At 37.0% G+C, this 24661-nt stretch overlaps 2 protein-coding genes across 3 annotated transcripts in view; one reads left to right on the top strand and one right to left on the bottom strand.

Annotated features, from left to right (window-relative positions):
• Positions 1-39: 39 nt before the first annotated feature.
• On the bottom strand, positions 40-5230 carry eaf2 (ELL associated factor 2). The gene is made up of 6 exons (XM_042002557.1): positions 5050-5230; positions 4574-4668; positions 4030-4166; positions 3684-3859; positions 3249-3485; positions 40-1658 (listed from the first exon to the last, which is right to left on the bottom strand). The coding sequence occupies exons 1-6, from the start codon at positions 5150-5152 to the stop codon at positions 1615-1617; spliced, it is 792 nt and encodes a 263-aa protein (XP_041858491.1). The 5' UTR covers positions 5153-5230; the 3' UTR covers positions 40-1614.
• Positions 5231-8621: 3391 nt separating this feature from the next.
• The window catches only part of si:dkey-91i10.2 (uncharacterized protein LOC555224 homolog), a 62207-nt gene continuing 46167 nt past the window's right edge, over positions 8622-24661 (top strand). Inside the window, exons 1-3 of one of the 2 annotated variants that reach the window (XM_042001866.1) lie at positions 8622-8890; positions 16192-16277; positions 19341-19411. The gene's annotated coding sequence lies outside the window, so the exon portion shown is untranslated. The remainder of the gene's footprint in view (positions 8891-16191; positions 16278-19340; positions 19412-24661) is intronic. The other variant, XM_042001867.1, reaches the window with a different exon arrangement.

Raw genomic sequence — 24661 nt, 5'->3', positions numbered from 1 at the left:
TGGACAAACACAAATATAAAAATATGCAAAAACACAAGAAAGAATTATAAGCTTTAATTATTCTCAAAGATTTTACAAATAAATTTTCCACCTTCCTCCTACAGGTTTTGCATACACTTTGATTTCTCTAATCAAAAGGCAACACAAATCTCAGTCTCTTATTGTATTCAGTCATTATAGTTGCCAAAAGACAACATAAACAGCTGCTTCCTGTTTGTGGAGACAGCTCAGCTGTGATAAGAAATTTTAAATAACTTCTTACTGCTTATAACTGCCTGACGCAACCAAGAAAAGGCACAAGAAATTCTTTAAGACTCACTCTCAGGTGCAGCTTCGATGCACCTGGCTTGTTCTGCAGTACAGCTTTTTTCTTGAGCTTCCAATAGTTTGGGAATTAAAAACATACATAAAATTATTTCACTATCGGTTGAGTGTATTCAGAAAGATAAATAATTAGATTTAAGTATCGCAGATTTAAAGCAACAAAACGTCACCCTACCTGAGTCCATCGAGTATTAGTGCACTACTTTTCCCTCCTCTCTTGCTCTACATCATTCATCCAATGTGTGAGATTTGAGAGACGTTGCTTTAAAAAGCTGCAATAATCACCATTTTTTTATGTTGACAATTAACACTGCTACAGGGTAAAAGTGGAGAAGTAACAGTATGAAGCTACAGCTAATCATGACTAACATTTCACTTAAACACCACTGAGATTTTTACCATCTTTCAGCTCCTTGCTATCAAACTCTACTGTTGGAAATCCTTTTTCTTATAACAGGTGGCTGTTCTCATATAAAGTTATAGGGAGTTAAAGTTAAATATGTTTGCAAACAAAATGGAAAATTTAGTAACAAAAAAGTGAGATGCATTTCTCAGGAGAAAGTAATGACCTAGAGAAAATGAGTATTACACTTGTATTCTTCATGCTGCAATAATATACAACCACATCAGCTATGATCAATAATTTCTGGATGCTTGTTCTGCTGAGGAAAAATAATGTTTTTAATAATTAATAAAGGCTGAAATGACAAGAGTTGACCTGCAGCTGAGTTTTAGTGATTCAAAGTAAAAAGCTCATTATCTTATATCTCAAAAGACTCATTTCAACGTGACTCTCTGTAAAAAAATATGTCGGATCTGGTATGACAGTTTCGCCTCAGATAAGAAACTAGCAGCTGAGACAGTCTTGCAACTGATATTTAACACTAGGCACAACTATGGTTGCCAATATTGCCAAGCTGAAACAAAGAATCAAAGGAGGTGATTCAAGACAATTGATGAGGAGAAACATCCATCTACACTTTATGAAGACCACTGTCATTTCACCCCTCACATTTCCATGACCAGTTCAACCATGCAAGAGCATTTAGTGAGAAATGTTACACATTTTGCCTGGCTTATCATACAACTTCATATCGCTCTGATTCAAGACATTTTAACTAAATCTTTGCACAAAAAGAAAAAAAACAAGGCTAAATTTGAAGTTGGTTAGGAGAGAAGGTGCACAGAACTGAGGATATGTAAATAAGACAGTCTCACATTAAAAGAAGCAAGACACTAACAGGTCCGTGACTGGCTCCTCTTCTCCTCACTGAGAATACTCTTCATTCGTTAATCGCTTTCACTGCCCGAGTCGCTCAGCTGGAGGTCATTCTCTGCAAGCAGATAGCAAAGAAAAGGAAAAAAAATTAACATATTATTAACATGGAGCCATGAAACAAAACATATCAGGTGCACCTCACTGGTTGGAAAAAAAAGCCAGAGGAAGTACAGCCTTCCATCACTGTGTGCTTTCACACCGGTGTTACAGAGTCAGCCGAGTGACAACAAAACAAAGAGGTGTTTTGATTTGATTATGTGATGCCCTTACACACATATCCCATTTTGCCTCTGTTACTGCCTCTCTTGTGGTTTCTGAGGCATGCAAACTTCAATCCCTCCCCATGATGCATCTGTACTTTCACACATGAAACTGATTAACCACAAAGGAACATTGATCACAACTTGAAAGGCATGTGTGCAAAAGTCAACATTCTACTTGTCCTTACTTGAGTTTGGTAGCATAGACTAAAGTCTGTTTCACAACAAGTTTTTAAAGCCTCATTTCACACTGCAGACAAATGACCCAGATCACAGCTTGGCCTGCATATTTTTGCTCTGAATCAGCAGCCTGGATGTTCTATGAAGAAGACTGAAGGAAACAATCCTGCCAACTTGCTGCTTGGGTGTTGTACCAGTGACATAAGAACACGCTATGACGAAAAGTTAGTCGAGACTATGTGGAGATGCTGCTTTTATAAAGATGGTAGCCACAATGTCTTCCATTTGAGGCAGTGTCCTATCAAGAAACTACTTCATAAATTTCACCCCAAAACAGTACTCTCTTGCCACTAAATTAAGTCTCACACTTTCAGCAATTTATGCAGTAGACCCTGCAAGTCAACCAACAGTAAGTTTAATATTTTCATTTGTGTTTTTTTTTACTCACACTCTGCAATTCCTGCACTCAAACAACAAGTCTTTAGAGCACAAGGCCCCAGCTGTGGGGACATTTGTTAGGGAAATAGCTTTATGGCAGAGTACAGTCCTCGCTATACACTGGAGTGTGGATCAAAATGAGCCTGTCTGGTCTTGTCTAAAAAAAAAAAAAAACTAAGGTTAAACAAGAGGAACCAAACAGTGAATATTTTGCAGGGAAATTATTTAAAAAAATTTTTTAAACTACTTCACCCAGAATTTTAGACAATCTAATAATTATATGGATTCATGACATCTGATGTAAGAACTCTTGGCTGTAGTGATGAAAAGTAGCGCTGGGCAACTTTTTCACACAGTATAGAAGAGGGAATATTGTTTATATCGAAATAGCTTGTTCTGAGTTAAAAATATCTTTTCCATTTGCATCTTGCACAACTGTATTTTTGTTATGGTCATTGAAAAGTATTTTTCATTCAATTTTAGGAGCATTTAAATTAATATACAGCTACTTTAATTTCAGTTAACTGTTTTAATGCACATGTGCTGCTGACCCTTAATAAAAGTGCATTTAGCACTCAAGGCTATAAATTAGAACAGTCTCTTTGGTTACTTGACAAAAAATATACTGAGATATATCATATATTGTGATTCAAGTAAAAATATTGAGACATGAAATTTGGTTCATATTGCCCAGCCCTAATGGAGAGTAAACAGAATATAAGTTTAGCTCCCTTATATACTCATGTTAAACTGATTGGGCTACATACTGAGAGTGTTCATGAGTCCTCCGCCAGTCTCTTGGTGGTGACTTGTTGGGTTGGTGCTAGTGTTAATGATGGGCATGCCCTGGTTAGCCGGAGCTGAGGGTGCCGCAGGAGTCTGTTCATTTTCTGAATCACTGCTGCTCGAGCTGTCGTCACTGCTGGAGGACGACGAGCTGTTAGAGTCTGAAGAGCTGTTGCTGCTGCTCAGCTGATCCATGACCCGTGCCTCTGCCATCAACTCTGTACAAAGTGGATTGAAGAGGGAGAAATGTGTTAGGATAAATCCCAATCATGGACAAAGTGTGCACACTGGATAAAATGAGACAGAAAAGCACAATCACTGACCCATGCAGCACAACTATTCATCCAGATGCAAACATGGTAAAATTGTGAAGAGAAAGGATGTAGATCCTTGAGAAAGTAATAGATATAGGTTACCTCTCTCAATATCATCCATTGGGGATGCCGGGGAAGTCTTTTCTTTGTGAGGAGAACTCTTTGAGTTAGTCGAGGTCTTGTTACTGCTGCTGCTGCTGCTGCTACTCTTCATCTGCTGGCTAAGACGACTGGTTTGTTGCTCCAAGCGAGACTGAATTTTACTGCTACCCTCAGCTCTGAAATCCATGTGAATAGGAAAAGAAAACAATCAACATTTAAAATGTAAACCAGTCATTTTTCTGTCAATTCTTTGTGCTGCAGTTGTACATCTGGATTTTTAACAATAATTGTTCTACACAAAATCACACATGGCAAGAGTAGCTGGAGGACAAAATTTTCAGCCCACCTGGTTTTCTTTACAGCTATATTACTGTTGAGTTTTTCCAGTCTGTACTCTCCTGTATCATGGTTTACAATAAGGATGCATTCCTTCATGTAAGGCCTCTTGGATCCCTTAAAGACTGTTACTGGAACACTTGAACCCTTAAGGAAAAAGAAAGTAAATAAAATAAAAAATATAATAATAAATATAACTGACAACTTGGGCTTATATTTTGGACAGTGAAATTGTATAAATTTAATAGTTCATAAAAACTTATTAAATGTTTGTGATGAAACAGAACAAGTCCAAATACCCTGCTACAAAGTGTTGAGTATAAAATTTCTAAGTGTATTTTGTTATCAACAGATCAAAAGAAGGCCAATGAAATTACTCAAATCTGAAAATACAAATAAAAAATAACATCAAAATAAGATAAAATTTATAAGTGTAAATCACCCCCTTTTATTTAAAACACAACTATTGTCTGCAATAGTAGATAATGTTGATATTAAGATTAGTAATCCAAACTCTTTTCTGACAGACAAAGCTCTGAAGAACCAACTCTAACCTCTAAATTGGGTAATGTAATCGTGACTTGCTCTCCTTTGCCAACTTCAAGCTCCCCTTCACATGTTGTGTCAATGGATGCTGGTTTGAAGTCATCTGTTGGGAGGAATAAAAAGAAGGTAAAATTAAGTTTTAAGTGGCGCCTCAATCAATCAATAAAACATTGGCTGTGTTAGGTTGCACACTGCTACCACCTGGTGGTAGTAGTGTGCAATCTAACCAAGCGCTAACTTCAGCTATTACTTGACAGGTTGAGGCAATGTCGTGTAATAGTTGAGAATAAGAGAAAGTGTCAACCTGATAACTACGGATCTAATAGAACTTCGAAACAGCACATCGCAAAGCCTGAACTACCACAGCGAACAAATTAACTACCGTGGACGTCACACAACCATCTCCGGATGTTTAGCTAATGCGCTAACTAGCATGCTACTGTTAGCTACAGCCAGTCGTTACCAACTTTTAAATCTCACTTACATCGCACCGTGTGGAAGGCACTTTTAGGATGTTTTTCAAACGTATCTCCTAATTTTAAGACATGTTCTTGGTTGTCAAAGTTGGAGTATGCTGTCCCATTCATTCTGGGAGTTTCATGAGCTGTAAACTTTAGTTTCCGCTGTGCTTTTTTATGCGATAATCTGGTGTGGTATTAGCACCGTTAAATCCCGCCTTCTATGAAGTGAGGTTTATTCTGATTGGCCAAACTGGCCTGATTAACTTTCTGATTGGTTTAATATCTGTCAGTCAACAATGTGTAATGACAGGGCAGCTTCACCCCAAATGTCACTTGTTTTGAGACCGGGCCAGTATGTAGTTGTGTGAAGCGATTATGTAGTTATTTGAAGCAAAAAGTTGTAAAGATTTAAAAACTAAATAAATAAATTATAAAATAAAATAAATAAATAAGGATGGAAGGGTGCATGCAAAATAATTTAATAGAGTTTCAAGTTAACATTTCCTTACCCCCTAAACAGAAATTATTGAAAGATTTAGGATTTCATGAGTTCTTCGAAAAAAATCTATCTCTCTCTATATAATGACTATATATTGTCATTATATATATATATAGATAGAAAGAAATATAGATAGATAGATAAACAGATATATAGATATATAGAAATATATCTGAGCTATAGTTATGAGGCTTCATTCAAAAGTTACTATTAAATAAATTTTCTTTTCAAACATAAGACATTGGCCCACCACTTTATAAAATAAATTAGCAGCATAACTAGTCTGAGTTGTAAACCTAATTACACACTTTGCTTGAACAGCTCAGATGCAGTGTAGAAGTTCTGTTAGCCTAAAACTAATGAGCCACTGCAGTAACATTTGCTGTCTGCAGTTTCAAGCTCCACTGGCTGCATGTTTCTCAGAGCTCCTTGAACCTTGTGGCAGTGAAAATAATCTCTTTTCCTTTCTTTAAACTGTTAATTATTCCTAAGCTTTAAAATCCTGCCCTGCCTGCACTTTACTGAGGCCATATGCTCTGCTGCCTTCAGACATTAAGAGATCAACATCTAAGACAAGTGGAATGTCAAGATAATACAAGAGTATTATCACCAACTGTCCAGTCTACTTACCAACATGATGCTGTGTATTGTGTATTGTGTATGTGCAAGTTGGTAAAACCTCAAAAAGATGCATGGAATTAAAGAGAAAGCACACATCAACAATAGAGCTCTCAATTATCTAACACTGTAAACTTTGATCTGTGCTTTCTAAAATTAATTAGTTGTTTTGAGTAAAAAGATTCAGGAATAATCTACAACACAAGATTAGGTTTAATTCATTCTTCCACCTTTCATGGTGGTTAATAACATTTAAATTGACAAGGCTTTGAAAATTGACCAGGATGGATTATAAAAGAACTGGAATCCTGTTTCACTGTGGCTAGGATCTCATGCGAAAAGAAACCAGCATGAGTCTGTTTCCATGGGTGGAGGTAAACAGTGGCTGTCCTCTGGTGATATCAGTTACTTTAGGGGTTGCCCCCTTGACACTGGGAGGTGGAGTTTATGGTTTCTGAGCAACTATATCCTCAAGCTGCAATAGAGTTCCCTGGTTGTAAGCCAGAGGCAGTGATGAAAGAGATGATACAACCTGTCTGCAGGGGGGAAGGTGTTGTGCCTGCTTAGCAAACAGCTTACTAGGAGTGAATATAATGATGATTGTGCAACCTAAAAGTACAGTTATGAGCCTGGAATTGTGCATGATGAATACAGTTATACAACCCAGTCTGCACAGGTTTATAAAGATTGATTTGAACTCAGTACAGAATCCTTTGTTTGCCTTTTTAAATTAAAATGAAGCCTTGATCTTGTTTTTGACTGGATGATTTCTTTTCTTTTTCTAAATTACATTAGAATAATTAGTATATAAAATTTAGCTTGGAATCAGGTCTCTTAACCTGGAATCTTTGCAGTTGCTGTTGTACATATTGTTAAGACAAGCCTTTATGTGGTCTCTTTTGTCTAAATCTAATCCAATTTAATCTCAATCCGACACTTATCTGAAAGACAGGAAAACAAAGAGTGTTTTCTTCAAGACTGCAAGTAAAATTTACTGTCTAAGTAATTCTATACAAATGCACAAGTGTATATATATATATATATATATATATATATATATATATATATATATATATATATATATATATATATATATATATATATGACAGGGCAGAGCTGCCTCTTATAACTTGTTCAAGTTATGTCACATGTCGTTGAATACCAAGAATAAAAGAAAAAATTATAAGTCTATTATAAGTGAGCACATTACCATTTAGTCAAGTCTCCATGTGATTGCTGAAAGGTGTAAGTGTCTGCCTTCATTATTCTTATTGTTCTGGGATTTTCTTTTTTTTTTTTTTTTTTTAGTAATTTCAAGTCTGAAATCCATGTTGAGTGTATTTGACTTCAGCCCAACAAAAGTCTACATCTCTAGTCTACTAGTGTGATTAAATAGAATTAGCCTTTTCAGAAATCATCCAAATCACATGCATAAGATTTCTTGGGGGGACTCTTGAACTAGACTGCATTAGTATTACAGTCTAAATGTATGGTATGCTCTTATGTGGACATGAAAAGTGTTTTTCAAGATACTGCATATTATAACTTAAAATTATATTTACACTCCCATTTCCAGGTGCCCAAATCTTATTATCTTTGGTGTTTTAGTGTGTTGTATTGTTTTGAATTTACTAATACACAATAAAAAGAGGTTCCTAGAGGTTAGTCTGATCAATCAGTGTAAGAGGAATGGGAGCTGGCAGCTGGTAGAGCAGAAAGACACCAGGCTCAGACCTGATTCACAGCACCATGATCTGTCTTGAGGAGGCAGGGGGGGGGGGGGCATATGGGCTGAGTGTGGCAGCTTTTTTCATCCGGGCCAATCAGGAGGGGGCTAAGTGCCTTGTCTTACGGCTTGTGCTACCTTCACGTGCTAAAAACAGAGTCAGAGCATAGTGTGACTCGTACAATGGTCTCTAAATGTACTGTAGATTTCTGCTTTGTGTTAGTTGTGTTTGTATATTCAAATTTTTACACAGCTGCTCACTGAAAATGAAAGAAAAAAAAAAGAATGAAAAAGAAAAAGTGAAACTTTCCACATAAGATGTGCCATTACATTTGAAAATTTACCTGGCTTTATTTTTTTTTTTTAATAAAACACAATAATGATATTCTCGAAAGAACAAACAAAAGATTTTTAATCACATTCTTTTCATGACAAGTGAAATGGGGATGTGTCAACTTTATAAGCCTTTGGACGGAATTTAAAGTTGTTTTCAAAGATAAATCTGCATTGATAGGGCCACATTTACTAATTAATAAATTTAATGGTTTTTTTTTGGTTTTTTTTGGCACAGGGCATTTAACAATCCACTTTTATATTAGTTTATTTTCTGTCAGTAAAATTTATATTAGACTATTAGAAAACTGAGGCGAAGAAAGAAGCTATGTTCTGTTAATCAAAATTTTTAATCAGATATTTACTTTTACGAGCCGCTCCTGAAGGTAGCACTGTTCCCAAGGAGAAACTCGCAAAGGAAAGAGGTCGTGTATCCTGGATCCTCCAGGAAAATCCCCCAAACTCAGAACTAGGAGCAACTGATGAAACAGGAATGACTGTTTAGTACAAGGTTGTACGTCCGTACCGTCACCGTCCAGCCTGCACGGACCCCAGCGTGGAGCTGCCATCAGTTTCTTAATTGTGAGGAGTCGCGAGGTTTCAACCTGCTCTCTGAATCTGAAGCCACGCAGAATCGGGACTCCTATCTGAGGTGATGGGGGAGAAAGCGCTTTAAATAAAACTCAGAGTAAGTAACCAACACAAGGACTTAATCAGAGTGCGTTTTGTCATGAAAGGAAAATCTGATGAAGAACACTGTGCCTCACTAACTCACCTGTTTTTTTCCTCCCCTTGTTCATCTAATGTTGTTTTAACTGCTCTGTACAGCAGGATATATATATATTCTTTAATCTCTCTTCACCTGTATACTATGTACAATATGCCAACTTGTCTCATTTTCTCTGCATACCTTTGGTTTTAGTGTTTGATTTCTGTTAAGTAAACTAAGACCTAAATTAGCTGCAAGAATCATTATTTTTCATCACAGAACAATCCTTTCTTTCATCAGATGAACGATCAATTCACATATTTACCTTTGATCATAGAAGGTATACTACTTGCTCGGAGACATTTCATTTGTAACTGTTTGGAAGCTCAAAAATGCAAAAAAAAAAAAAAAAAAAAAAAAGTGGAAATTTGATTTGATCCTGCTTACAATTTATTGAAAGCTCAGGAACATCTACTGGTACGATATTCAAAGTAGCAGATTGTTAAGTTAATATTTTATTCTAAGTGTTTATATAATAATAATAATAATAATAATAATGATAAAATTGGTCATTGCAAAGTCTGACAAGTAAACAGAACCTCAGTTAAACCTAACACATTCCCATTAATTATTATTAATATTATTATTTTGTTCCATCACTAGAGGACCTTTGGTCCATTTTCCATTACAAAGTTGCTTCAGTTCATTAAGGTTGGTGGGTATTAGTTTTTGCACACCTTTCTTTGGGTCATGCCACAGTAATTCAATCAGATTAAAAACTGGACTTTAAGTGGGTCATTGCAACACCTTTATTTTCTTCTTTTTCATCCATTCTGTTGCATATTTGCTTGTGTGCTTAAGATCATTCCCCTGTTGCATGACCCACTTTTTGCCAAGCTTCAGCTGTCAGACAGATGGTCTCACATTTGACTCTAGAATACTTTGGTATACAGAAGAGTTCATGGTCGACTCAATGGCTGCAAAGTTTTGAAAACAGGCCCAAATCATCATGCCTCCACCACCGTGTTTGACAGTTTGCATGTTTTTGTGCCAATATGCTATGTTTGGTTTTCACCACATGTACACCATGACCAAAAATATCAATTTTCTTCTTGTCTGACAAAAGGACTTTACTCTTATTCTCACTGTAAAATGACTGACTTCTAATTGTTTAAAAACAGGCATAAAATACTTCCCAGATTAATGGGTAGCAACAGTTGCTTCTCTAAAAAGATGGCGGGAGTCTTTCCTCCTTGACATTGTCTTTGTGTTAATACACACCTGAATGCTCCAAACCAGCAAACTAGCTTTTTATTTTTTTTTTTTTGCTTAAAAGTAATAACACACATAAATTATTATTTAATATCCATTTGGTTTGACACATCCGGCTGTTTCTTATCGTCTTAATTCCATAGAACTTGTAAAGTTGTCCTTTGGGATTGTGTACATACACTCATATATTTTGACACCACTCTTCCCTCCACTAGAAATGACAGTAAGATAGTACTTGTTACTCTGCCAACAGGACTTTTTATTTGTTATCAATGATAAGCCAAAAATTGAAATGATTCAAGACATTTAGCACATGCTCTGCTAATCTTATCTGGGTCCTGATTCCATTTGTGATATGTTAGCAGATAATGTTCAGGGACCTGTAGGTGTCTACATGCCACAATATTCTGATTACTATAGAAATAATCAAAACTTCTGGTGCTAGTAGGTTTAACAGTAAACTTAAGCAAACTTAGCTGGCGAGATTTATGTGCTGATGAATATGACGGCTTATTTTAAAACCACACAGCCTCAGAACAATGACTGTATTTGTCTTTACTTTCCATCCTGTCTGTATTGTGCCATTTAGTACATTAAATAGAAATGCTATGCATTCTTCCCTGCTTTCCTTTGGGGGTGGTCCACTGAGTCAATCAGAAACTCCTGGGACACCTTTACCACATTTTTCAGGATGACTGGGCTACAGCAGGCAGGCAGGTGCATCCAAGCCATGACTGGAAATGCCTCTGGGGCTGATGGGGATGCTGGCTGGCTTCCAGACTGCAATCAGATAATGTTAATGAATACGGGAAAATTGTGTTATTTGCACTGCAGCAGCAGCAGCTTGCTTGTTTTATAGGAATGGGTCATACTTTATAGTGGGACCTTAGGCTCGCTATGTATAAATATATGATAAATTCCCACTTATTCCATGATGAGGATTAAATCTCTGGAAAAAAATCTAAACATACTGCATCCTGAATTGTTTCTTATCTTGCATTATGTTATCTTTTTAAGCAGAAACAATTGACTCTTTGAGAAACATAAAAATTGACTAATAGATTAGCTTAGCTTACAGATGCTAACTCTACCCAGTCTCTTCCTATTTTCCTGCATCATGTATGAAGGAATTTAATCAAGGTCTTCTACTGAGTCTCTGTTATTTTAAATAAACGGATTGCTCTCCTAGAATGGATGGACTCATAATAAAATGCCAGTATTTTCAAGGATATGTAGATATTGTTGGTAGAGTCATGGACCGGGTTGTAGGTATTCGTGAATCTGTTGGGTGTCAAGTCCTTCCAACATTCTTCTTCTCAGTTCCCACATAAATGAATATTTTAAAATGAAAACAGTCTTCATCTAGATGAGCATTTTGGCAGCATTTCAGAAATAATTTCCACCTCTCTCATCACACCTGAAAATTTTTACATGGCCATTTTGTTCACCGTGGTGTTGCAAGTACCAGTGACATGATGAAAGATGAAAGATGTGTATTGATTGATAAAACTGAAACAGGCTTTATATGTGGGTCTTTGGTTTTTACAAAGTTTTTACACCAAGATCAAGATAAATTTTATTATTCCTAATGTGCAATTTGCTTTTCAGCCTAGCAGCACACCACAGACAGACACAAGGTAAACGAGAACCACAGTATTTAAGACACACAAAGCTAAACAGCAGCCTTCAAAAGGCCCATTTTAGTTGGTGGTTCGGGTGTTTTGCCTTGTGGCTCCTTCCTAAAGGCAGCAGCTGATATTCAGAAAACAAATGGTGAGGGCAATCCCCCAGGACCTGCTTTGTCTTTGCATAGCCCTCACTTTATGCAAGGGAAATAGATAGTTTAACTGTGCAGTTTACCAATATAATCCATCCTTTTTTTTAATTCTTCAGGCTAAGAAACCCAACCAGCAAATAAAAGAAAAGTTTAAAACAGGGATAAAACATTTTCATAAAAGGTTTGTCTACATTAGAATTGAATATCAGTGTGAGTGTGATATGGCAAAATTATTTTAATAATTATAGCTTTTGTTGATATGTGTTTTTGATTGTTTATACCTGAAATCAAATTTTGATATATTTCACAGCCCTAACATAGACCCTGTTATTGTGAGGAGAATGAGAACTCCTTATGTATTTACAATGATAATAACTTTTTTATAGAATTTTATTGAATCTGTTTTTATGTTTTGTATTGTTGCTTGGTTTGAAAACTTGCCATTAGCCCAAATAAACAGACAGAGTGGTCAAAGCAACCAGTAAGGTTTCAAGGAGGACTTCATACATGGTCCATATTTGAAGACATTTTCCAGCTAATTAAAATAAAGTTGCTTTTAGGATGTTATCTTGTAACCGAATGCCAGAAACAGATTGTTAAACTAAGTGAGAGACCTCACACTGCAGAGTCTCATAGATTTTCCTCCACAGAGTTGCTTTGTTGCTCCCTATCTGATCTCTGCATGGACTCAATCAGTGCGGTGATGTGATAAAAGGTCACACAGTGGACCTGCAGACTCTGACAGCTTCCTGCATGCTTCAGACACTCACACACACAGAGGGAGTTGTGTGACTTTAAGAGGACAAAAGTGGTTTGCAGTTATTTTCTTGAGGCTAACTCTAATCTAAACCATAATTACTTATTGCATGAAAATGTGTCTTCACTATGTGAATGAATTATTTATATTATGGAGACCTGCTTTTTGTGCTTATGCAAAACATTTCTTACCAGTAATGTGTGGTTAGATCTCCACAACATAAGGAAAACCTACAACACAAACACACACACAGCTAAATAGGAGTCAGCTCACTAGGTTTAATGAGACAGCATCAGTCTATTAGGCAAAGCCAGCAGAAATGTGTGGCAGGTATACTAGGGGCCCTGGGGCCATTAATGCTAATGTGTACACTTGTGACTGGCTTTGTAATGTACTGGTGTTGTTTTAGAGATGGATCAGCTTGGCTGGACAGGGTTTAATTACCTTCCATTAACTTATTGGCTGACATCAGGTGCTTTTTTTCTTTTTAGTCCACTGACTTGCAATTATTTTGATCATGAGTAGTGATCATGATGGTGCAGTATCATGAGGGTCTGTATCATGAGCTGTTTTTGCACAGTATACAAAAAAACTGGAAAATGAAGCCATTTGACATAACTGCAGTGTTTATTTTCTGTTGTTTACAGTGTGAAATACTCCAGTGTATGGCTTCAGGCTCAAATGTATTAATTAGGGATGGAACAGTTAATCCATCTACATCAATTCAGTGATCAACGAGCAGTGTTGATCAAAAGGAAAACATTTGTCAGACATCCTTAAAGTAAATATTTTTAAGTTAAGAAAACATAAAATTCTTAACATATGCTCTATTAATTAAATTTTTTAAATTTTGATTTAACGAGGAAAAATGTAGCCTGTATCCATAAGTATGGTGTGTAGCTATTATACAAGACTGTACTCAATTATCATGAACAAGTTCTAAAGTATTTTTTGTTTCAGACTCGGAGGGGTCATTTTCGCTCATTTTATTTGATAAATATGGACATCTGTTTCAAATGTCAAACTTTACTGTCCACATACCCCCATGAATGCTTTATGATGCCATGGTTGTTGTACAATGCATCCACTAGAGGGCAGTGCAGAGTTCAGAGTAGCAAACATGGCGACAATGTGCGATACCACTCACTTTCTTTCCGATCCAATACCAAGTAGAACACATGCCAGTATCGGCAATACCAATTCGGTAAATTAAAGTAGTTCCCTCTGGAATAAATAATTTGCTGGTCGCACATGAGCTACACTGTGCAACACTAGCTTTCTTTGGTACGATAGTACTGGTCTCTCTGCTGCTTTTGGTTACTCACCAGAAAGCTCTCTAAAAATTGACTAAAATACACACAGAAATACACATGAAATGTGAAATGACTGTATATGCTGATTTAGGTCACCACAGTACCCTGCTTTAATGTTTAACATAGAAATTTATTGCTCTGTCAATTTTCTTCAGCTCAGTTTATTCAGGGAAGATTTTAAAGCTTGATATGTAGAAACTTTTGTTAGGAATTTTTTTTATTATTATTTTTATTTTATTGAAATTAGGGATAAAAATTTTAAATGATATTTTAGCAGATTTTTATGATTCAGTGTGGGTGGAAGCGATTTAGTTATTTCCACATGTGATATAGTTTTATACAGATTGTGAACTCCAGAATTGAATGGAAACCAAAATGTTGTATTGCGACAGAATTTTGATAGAAATAAATTTTGAATTGTTATAAATAGAAACAATATAGTCTTGTATTATGACCAAACTTGTGATTTACACTCCTAGTATTAATGAGGGCTGCATTCAAATTCTAAACCAATTATTGCTGGTTAGTTGTGGAGGCTGCAGAAAAACAGAACTTCCTCTAAATGGAATCAAGCCTCAGTAAAACCCTGGAGCCCTGATTATTATTTCAAGTTAAAAGATCTGCCAGGAATGAGGTCGCTCACCTACCATTTATTGCAGTCCAAGCAATCTTTAGCTATACTGATATTGTACAGCTGTACTATAAATTTTTTCCTCTGCCTGTTTGACAAACTGAGTCTGAAACACAGATAATATGTGTCCTCAATTAAACTGTTTTTTCACTGTGAGATTTGTATTTTGAGCTTACAGTGTCTCCTCATGCTTTTCAAGCATTTCATCCATCCATCCATCCATTTTCTGCTGCTTATCCAGAGTCGGGTCGCGGGGGCAGCTGCCTAAGCAGGGAAACCCAGACTTCCCTCTCCCCGGCCACATTCACCAGCTCATCCGGAGGGATCCTGAGGCGTTCCCAGGCCAGCCGAGAGATGTAGTCTGTCCAGCGTGTCCTGGGTCTTCCTCAGGGCCTCATTCCGGTGGGACGTGCCCGGAACACCTCACCAGGGAGGCGTCCAGAAGGCATCCTGACCAGATGCCAGAGCCACCTCATCTGGCTCCTTTCGATGTGGAGAAGCAGCTGCTCTACTCTGAGCCCCTCCTGGATCACTGAGCTTCTCACCCTATCTCTAAGGGAGAGCCCGGCCACCCTGCGGAGAAAACTCATTTTGGCTGCTTGTATTCGCAATCTAATCAAGCATTATACAGTGTAAAAAATCACTTTCTGTTTTAGGTTTCTTGTGTAACAGCCGATAAACAAAATAAGTTTGTGGTTTAAACATTGATCCAATTATGGCATTAGCAATAAATTAGATAAAATTATCTACTGGTATTTTGGCGGTTATAGGGTTCTCAGCGATCGGCTGTGGAACGCTATAAAATCATTAGAAAACTCTAGATACAGATAGTAAACCACACTCTTCAGGGTCATGAAGAACGTTTTACCTTGGTGTGTTTGTTGGGATAGTGGCTCCATTCTCAACCTGAAGATTGTATCTGTCTCATATTACACTGTCAATTTGTCAGCAGCTTAACCTACAACTCAGGCAGTGGAGGGGGACAGCTCTCCAGCCTCTTCTCCATGACCTTTCACTGGATAAGCAAGAGGAAATAATGAGGAGATTAATTCAAGCACAACACAAAGTCCCATCATGTGCTGCACAACCAGCACTTCTTTTCGGCTCTTTGGGTAATCTGAGGATGTAAACTTTGTCTTGGCTTGAAATAGATGCAGCTTTTTTCATGCTGGGAAATTAAAATGTTTAAAACAGAAAGAGTTTAGAAGGACATACTTGAAAAGGCTTCTCTTTGTCATCTGAAAGGCACTCAGCCTTGATGGGAAGAATGCTTCTGATTCAAGAGCACAGTCATTACTCAGATTTAGAATATGGAGGAAATTCCAAAACTTCACACTAAATGATGTACTGCTTAAGTCCTTTTCCATATCAAGGCTGATGGAAACTCATTTTGATAACTGCATTTTGGAATTTAAGGCAAATAATGATGATAATGGGAGCATGTTGGACGCAGCCAAGCAGCATCAAATCTCATGTAATGAACTCTGCTGTCCCCTGAGAACCTCTTTTGTTCTTTTGTCCTGCCTGCAGGATAAACCGTAATGCATCCCCCTGTGTCCTGTTAGAACATCAGCCACAGCTGCATGCACAGTCACATGAAGGCAGTGTGACTGACGGTGTGTGAGTATTTGTTTGAACCCCCCCCCTTTTTTTTTTTTTTTTATTAGTGAAAAGGATGAACAAAGTGCATTGTTGGTGGATGATGGTATAAAGTCCCAAACCCAATTATAGACAACCACCAATTACCAGTGGGGGAATCAGAAAGCTGTAGCAGCAATCATCTGTGTCTGTGATACCAGCTAAAAGTGTGTGTTGCTAGAGGTGAAGCAGTTAATTTTGCCCTTTTTTACATCCATATAACAGATGCATTCAGCGTCTGCGTGATTCATCATGAGTGTAAAGTCAAAATGAAAACAGCTTTTTAGAGGGAGGCTAAAAAGCTGCAAGGTCACCCGATAAAATGTTAACACAAGTGTTTAGAGTCAGTGCACTGTCAGTCTGACAGGATTGACAGAGCATAGACACAGTGCTCACTCTCTCTCTCTCACACACACACACACACACATGCATTCATAGACTCAGTGCAGCAGTTAACAGTCAATTATTCGTCCATAAATATTGATTCTAACCACGAGATTCTCAGTCTTAAGTTGATATGCTTTGTTTTGTACATTTACTCAAGGCAGGTTTCCTAAAACTAAATTTGTGCTAGAGTCCTACCATTTTTCTACTGCTCTATACTAAGTCCTGCGTGGGACTGTTTTCTTAATCTCACTGGATTTCTGACCAATACCGCCTGCTCTGGTTAGACTGGCATCTGGTCCTGTAGGGTCCCAATCTAAATGCAGCCCTCTAAGGTAAATCATCTAATAAGCTAGTTGCTGTTTAGGGTAATAAAATGCAGCAGGATTTAATAAATGGCACCAGATTATCAGCATTAATATAACTAAATCTACACCCTTACTCATGATGATGTCACAAACAAGTGTTTGGGTTTTTGTGATTTCAGATATAATAAAGACAAAACATTCTATATCAAATCCTTTGTCCTATGAGAAACAAACTAAAACTTTATTAAAAAAAAAGCTGAAAAAAACTAATGTGAAAGTAGAAATTCTGCAATCTGATCATCTTTGCTATGTTTTTTTTTTGTTATTTTCTTTGTGGTATTTAATTTATCAAAAGGTCATATTTTAATAACTTAATTAAAAAAAAGTTTTGCTCACTTGCATGCCTGATTTCTAACTCGTCCATGCTCCCTGAGTGGTGTAATATTCTTTAGTGCAATCCTAGGCACATAATGATATTACAAGGATTAGTCTGCTTGATCCATCCAGGTTTATTCTCCAGTATGGTATTAACATACAGTAGAATGAAACCTGAAGTTATGCTTGAAAATCACTGCCCAAGTGGTGCATGAAAACGGTGATTTAAAGTACAATATCATGTATTTAATCATTAAGCAAACCAGAAAAAGAAAAGACATATTTTCAGTGTTTCAAATTGCTTTTTTATGTTACAGTAAAAATAAAATATTCTTAATCATTCTTAAGATTTGACTTGACCCCACACTTTCTGCATATCTGGATATCTGACTTTGCAGTTCTGACTATAAGGCAGGTTTTTCGGGCAAAAGATGAAGGTTGTTAACTCAGCGAGCAGCAGCAGCTTCCTGTCAGTGAAGTTATGTTTTAACAGCACAATCTCACTGACAGCCGGCAGCAGGGTAAAAGCTACCTCAGAGTGAATCCTCTTCACCCATCATCCTTTTTAACCACGAGCGAGACTACAGGTAGGGTACCAGCTGTGCTCACCCTCCAGCCACACTATTTCCTCTCAACAGCTACAGTTGCAATCTTATTCTGATTTTCTTGAGATCTTTCCCTCTCCCTTCTCTCCATTTAACTGGCCCGGTTTCTTCCCTAATTTACCTCCATCAAACATTTTTTAAGACTGACTGGTGATTGAAAGTGAGAAGATCCTTCATCAGCACCAGGGTAAATAAGCTAAATTTCTCCATCAGGAAAAGACCATGAGTAACTCATTTTCCAAAAACTGTAAGGACTAGAAAGTTGTTTTTGGAATAAACAGTTTAGGGAACTTATTGATGAAAATGGGACTGGGGTCGCTCTCCTGACAGCTATATGCCTGTAAAAGCTCCTCTAAAGTTTGCATTTGCAACAAACATGGGAATGCTGAAGTGATGAAATAGCAACTGATGGATGAGTAAAAATCAAGTTCTATTTCTTCAGTTTTAATGTAGCTCCTTTATTCAATGTTTGTCATCATTTTTTAGAAAATGCATTGCCAGCAGATGAACAGAACAAATGTTTGCAGGTTAATTTTGTAAAGGTGAAAGTCAGAATTACAGTGGGAATATTCAGTGTAAACTGACCTTTTCTTGGGCAAACCTCAAATGCCTCAAGTGCAAGTCAATGGAAAATTAAATGGCTGAAGAAACATGGATAAAACTTGTGATTTGATTTAAAGCAAGGTTTTCTTGTTATCAGTGAAGAATAAATCTTTGTACAGCAATAACTGAATCCATATCTGCTATGCAGAATTAGCAATAAAAATAATTGAAAATATCATTGTTTTTTTTACTAAATTTGTTTTACTTGTTACATTAGATGACCACTTTAGTTGTAACAATAATAAATTTAATTACTTCATAAAATCTATATATTTATTTTCTTTCTTTTTTTTCAAGGTGTCATTTTCTGGTACATGTGCCACCCTTTTGGTCTGAACCAGTCTCATCAATACATCAAATATCCTATGAAATACGCTCTCCAAAAAAAAAAAAAAAAAAAAGTGTAACAGCTCATCTAACAGTTCATTGGACCTTTGGAAATTTCCGAAGACTTCAGCTTTAACTGACGGTGTAGCAGAATATTCTGCTGGCTGAAGAAAGATGATAAACTGATGGTGTTTGACAGTGAAGCTTGGTTGATGACACGGCATATGCTTGTCATGAGATTTCTGCACAGTCAAACCCCTCTGTCAATTTTTTACATCAGCATTGGGTAATTTTGTGAAGTGGTCAGAATCAATGAGCTGAATTGCTTCTTGGCAGAAGACGCAAAGCCTTCAGCTTCAGAAGAGAAATATTGTCTAGTTATCTGGTGTGATCCGTTTGCATGGTGAAGAAATATATTTCTTTATTCCTTTTTCTTTAGGAATCAAGATTTAAACATCATGCTAAAACAAGACGGTTCTGTCCATTTGGCCGGTTGCTGGTCCTTCTAAGGTAAGATTTCACTTCCAACCGTTTTTGTTCTTGTGCCATACAGTAGTTTACCACCACACAACATATAAAATTACAGTAATATTGTTAAAACAATTAAGCTTACCTCATTGTTGATTTATGTATAAAAGGTATATTATAAAACACTGTAAATCAACAGGGACATTTGATTTCAGTAAAATCCAGCTGTAAAATTTCAAGTTGTAGGTTTAGAGAAAGTTTCTGTTAAACATTCTGTTTTCATTTTTGAATCCACAGCACATTCACATTGTTGATTGATTTCAAATTTATTATGACAACAGGAATTTCTCACCAAATCCCTCCCAATGGCAAACCCAAAATTAATAAAATATCAGTTTGTTCCACAAAATAAAAAATAAGAAAATAGCTTACTGCCTGTGGACTTTTATCCATCAGCCTTTTTCTCTGTTCTATGAGTATTTCCATCCACAAAGGGAAGGCAATAGCATTTTACAGGCAACATAAATTTCTCTCTTAGGATATTGCTGTCTATGTGTATGAGTGTGTGTGTGTGTGTGTGTGCGTGAATGGAAGTCAGATGCAGAATGCTAATAAGACTGGATGCCTCGGCTGCTTGTGTACTACCTGTCAGCTTGAAGACATCTTCTGCTTTTGTTTATGCCGCATGTATTTACCCACCATTGGACTGTTTAGCATTCAGGTCAGAGAACATTTTAACCAGTAGGAAGGATTATCCTGAAAGCAGCTGAATCGGCATGCCTGTGTTCAGCAGGGAGGTTGGTTAGTGGACCAGCAGGATCCCACAGAAACTGTCTGGTTCAAGAGGCTAAAGACCCTGTGTTGATTCCCTACGTTTCTGCTTCTGCTTTGCCTTTAGCTGTTTGGCTGGTTAAATATGGATTCAACTGGTGCTGTGCACATCCCCCACATAGTTTTTTCCCTGTCTGTCTTTGTCATTTTAATAGAAATAAGTGTATTATAATTCCATGTCTATTTAATTTCTTAACCTTTTACACTTTGTAAATGATCATCAACATTTTCTTGCAGCTAGAAACATTAACTGTAATAACTGCTATTGTTCAACACTGCAAAGTGGTGTACACAAACTAGCATGGCTTCCAGTACTGCATCGCTGGTGTTGGGATAAAAGCGGTGCATACTTTCTACCAACAACATGTAATCTTCTTTTAATTTCATTTTGCTTATTTTTATTTGATTACTTTCATATATAAACAAGATTTTGCTTGAATCTGGTTAATAAAATTGTTTAAAAGATGTTATGAACACAATTAATGCTTAAGCTAAATTATACAACTTATATAAGTGTGAAGTTTGCATTGTTAAGAAGAAAAAACAATAAAAATATTTGATGTACAGCAAAAATGGTATGAATAAATTAAAATGTTAAAATATTAGCAGCATTATTACAAATAAATCTGTTATTATATTCCAGATTGCCCCCTTTGGTTTGCCATGTTACTGATAGTATTTCAGTAGTATCTGTACATTTTCTTGACTGAGAGCTTTTAATTTTTTTTTTTTTTTTGATTTGGGGAACATAGGAGGAAAAAAAAAACTCAGTTTTGAACAATGCATGTGTTCATGTGGACTAAGCCTTAGTCCTTGTAGTATGCAACAGGTGCTATTATGATGCTTCATAATAGTCAATGATCAGTTTCTTTCTGACAAAACTATATAAACAATATAATAATTATACTCATATAATTTAAGCAGGGTTTGATCATTTAAATACAACACACATTTTCCTCATATGATCACATAACAAAATTGCAGCTCACCAATAATACAGAATCAGAGGGAGGCCTGGGCTTGTTTACCTCCAACAACAGGCCTGTTGATAATTAACAGGAGACGGTGAGCAGCTTCTGTAGAGTTTTGAAGTTTAGTTTTAGTTGCATTCAAAGCAAAACAGCCTACATTACTGAAACATCTTTTTATTGAAATGTAAATGTTTTCAGTGGTCTGAATCAAGGCCGGCTTTACGCAAGGGCAAGAGGGGGCAGTGCCCCCTCAAACAAACATTCTGCCCCCTCAATCAAATGCGCCGAAATGGGCAAATCTCTCCAAACGCTCTCTCCCCTCTGTACTGAACTCTGTGTGTCGGAGCTTCACAGGATCCATTGTACTGTCTTCAACAAGTCCTTCCCACCACCACAGAAAACAACCAATCAGTGTTTAGTATGCAAATGAGTTGACATACAGCCTGATCTTGCGGTGTCATATTTCTCCCCCTCGTAGAGAGAGCGGCTGCTGAGCTCCAGCGGTAAAACTTATAGAGTAAAGCTCTGTTAAATGTGTTGTAGCGATACTGAATAAATACTTATAATAACAGACGTATTTATTGCATCTATTCTGTCAACTGGGGTTTGTTTCTGTTCTATTTAAACGTGTCTACGCCTGTTAGTAGGAGCAGTGATCAGTCACGCACGGGCCATAGATGTGACTGCCTCCTCGGTACAATACAGACTGAGGGAAAACGAGCTGCGCATATGAGACCCCTCAAGCTCCGCCCAGCCTTTAGTTCAGCATGCTAGGACAAATTTGTAAGAGTTTTTGGGCAGAAAAATAGGAGACTGCTGTTGTAGAGTGAGGAAAAGTTTCTAAACAAAATAATGATTTGAAAAAAGGACCCACACTCCCTCCCCCCACATTGAGAGAAGATAAAAATAAGAAATAAAATAAAATAAAAATATAGATAAAAATAAAGATATCTAATGTTCTGCTCTGTTTTGGTTGTTTGATGGGTTTGTTCGTTTGGGATACCTCTTTTATACTGTAGGTTATTTACATTTGTATACATATATGAGGTTATTGTAACAAAGTTATTTTAGATGCATTAATGGCTGTACGGTAAGAAAATTGTTATGTTGTTGGTTCTTAAAATTTTGATGAAGGATCATTTAGTTTTTACTCATTTTCATTTATTATTATCATTATTTCCCCCTGAAGGTTCACTGCCTTATTTTGGTAGGGGGTTTAATTTTTTGCTCTGTTATTGTTGTGCTTGATAGTTATGATTCTTTAATCATTATGGTCTATATACAGACAGAAACAAACACACAGATAGTTGAGTTTATTGTTATTAGTTTCAAATTTATTCAAAATGCTTAGACATCTAATGGCTGTCCAATAGGGCAATTGTTATTTTGTTGGTTGTTAAAGCTTTGATAATGGATCATTCTTTTCTTTTTTCTTACTTCATTTTGTTATTGATATTTTCTGTTCCCCCCCTGAGGGATTGCCACCTTATTGTGGTCAGGGGGTTTGCGTGCCTCAGTGACTCTAAGAGCTATACCAGCAGGAGCTTTGGTTTCAGGTGGGACACCCAAGCTGGACAGGTCTTAGAGTAGAGGCCTGACAAAGTGCAATCCATTTCTTTGAAGTTGGACTCCACTAACAGCACAGTTCCGTTAAAGAAACACTTAAAAAACAACAACAAGAAAATGCTGAAGTATGTACTCATAATGCCCCCTTCAAATTTATGCCTGCCCCCTCATGTATGCATTCCTAGAACCGGCCCTGGTCTGAATTCAATTTAACAGGAACTTATGTCATCCTAATGTGGTGGGGACATTGACATGCAACTATGCAGGTAATGCTGTGTTAAGTATCATTATGGAGCAATGAGCGTCTGTTGGTATAAGGTTATTGTTTACGGTATTGTTTAAGGGTGTTTTTTCTTTTCCTCTTTATTTCTTTTGTGGTATCTAATTATCCATCCATCCCATCCATCCATCCATTATCTTGACCGCTTATTCCATTTCGGGTCGCGGGTGAACTGGAGCCTATCCCAGCATTTTAACAGGTGAGAGGCAGGGTATCTAATTATATATTCATATTTTGCTTGCCGAAGAACTTGCAGGCTGGTGGGAACCTGTTACAGGGATGTGGTCCAGTGGTTGGGGACTCCTACTATTTGCTAGATGCAATGCCTACCTGCAGCTTGTTTTACTCTGTGGACCAAGCTGCATGTGATGATTTTGTTCTTGCTCTTTTGTGCATGCAGGTCAGTTTAGGACATAATCTGTTCATGTGGGAGACTCTTAAAATGCCACATTTAAAGGATAGTGATAATATTTGATTGATAATGTATATCCAAATGAACATAGCCTTAGATAAGTCCCTGCATCAGTCTGATGAATAGCCATAAACCAAACTTTAACTAAGCTGTAGAGGGGTGGGTCTTTGTTCATGAAAAATATGGCTCAGGTTTTACTCTTGCTACTTGTCTATAAATGTGACACCAAGCAACTTTTTTGCTTGTTTACTTCCCTGTGATTTACACATGTGACCACGGTGATTGCAGGTTTGTTCTTACATTGTCACAGTCCTTTAACATTATGCTGAGACACGTGAGGCAGCTGGAGCCTAAAGGCTTCTCTAATGGCCTGTCTATGTGCAGTCATTCAAAGTGCAGCCAGCCTGTTTATTTCTTGGCCATTCCACGGACCTTTACTTAAGTCACCATCTCAGAATAATGTTACACTCTGCAGCGTGACCATGTTTGATGCAGACTTCATCCTTTAGCAGAATAATTGGCTCGAACAGTTCACAGCCATCACTCGTTATCATTATTCTGCTCAAGTACAGCTCTACTGAGATTCAAGAAGTCATGCCCACCCTCTGAATATTCTTTTATAATATTAGCCCTCCTCCATCTTTTGATGTGTAAATGTGGATGTTTCTGAAATACACCCAGGGTTTGTACCATTATGAAGATTGCTGCTCTTGAATTTGGAAGGCTAATGTGTTTTATTGTGACTCATGTCACACTCTTTATGAGGAGTTTTGGGAATGGTGGATTATTATTGATCTCTGTGTATTAGAGGCTAATCCTTTCCTTTTCGTGAATGAGTTAGCAAACTGTAGCTGCTTTCTTTTCAGTTCTGGAGAATTCATTCAGTCCCACTGCTCAGAGGCATGAACGTGTCAACAGCTGTGTTTTTACAGCATCTCCTGTGGTGACTAATTTAGGTTGAATATTAAAAGATAAGTCCTTTCACCAAATGAAGGAAGCTCAGTAATGTTTTTGGATCTATTTGTTAATTATCTGTCGGGCTAATATTTATTCAGATGCATGCTGGTGCATCTTTGTTTTCTGTTCTGCTGTGTTGCCTTGCCAAATGAAGCAGGCCAGTCTAACATCAGAAAGTGAATTATCTAAATTCCCTTTGATAATATGTCTCATCTGGTGGAGAAGCTGATTACTGTGAATCTGTCATCAGCACCACAGATCAAAATGCTTTAAGA

The sequence above is a fragment of the Melanotaenia boesemani genome, chromosome 12, assembly GCF_017639745.1.
Source record: "Melanotaenia boesemani isolate fMelBoe1 chromosome 12, fMelBoe1.pri, whole genome shotgun sequence".
Lineage (NCBI taxonomy): Eukaryota > Metazoa > Chordata > Actinopteri > Atheriniformes > Melanotaeniidae > Melanotaenia > Melanotaenia boesemani.
This window is presented reverse-complemented; position numbering and strand designations above follow the sequence as displayed.

Bases quoted from the DNA above. Each gene is read 5' to 3' on its own strand.
- eaf2 (XM_042002557.1), bottom strand. From the start codon at position 5,152: ATGAATGGGACAGCATACTCCAACTTTGACAACCAAGAACATGTCTTA. The intron at 4,669-5,049 runs GTAAGTGAGATT...TCCTCCCAACAG, and splicing joins TGCCTTCCACACGGTGCGAT to ATGACTTCAAACCAGCATCC. The intron at 3,486-3,683 runs GTAACCTATATC...CACTTTGTACAG, and splicing joins AATGGATGATATTGAGAGAG to AGTTGATGGCAGAGGCACGG.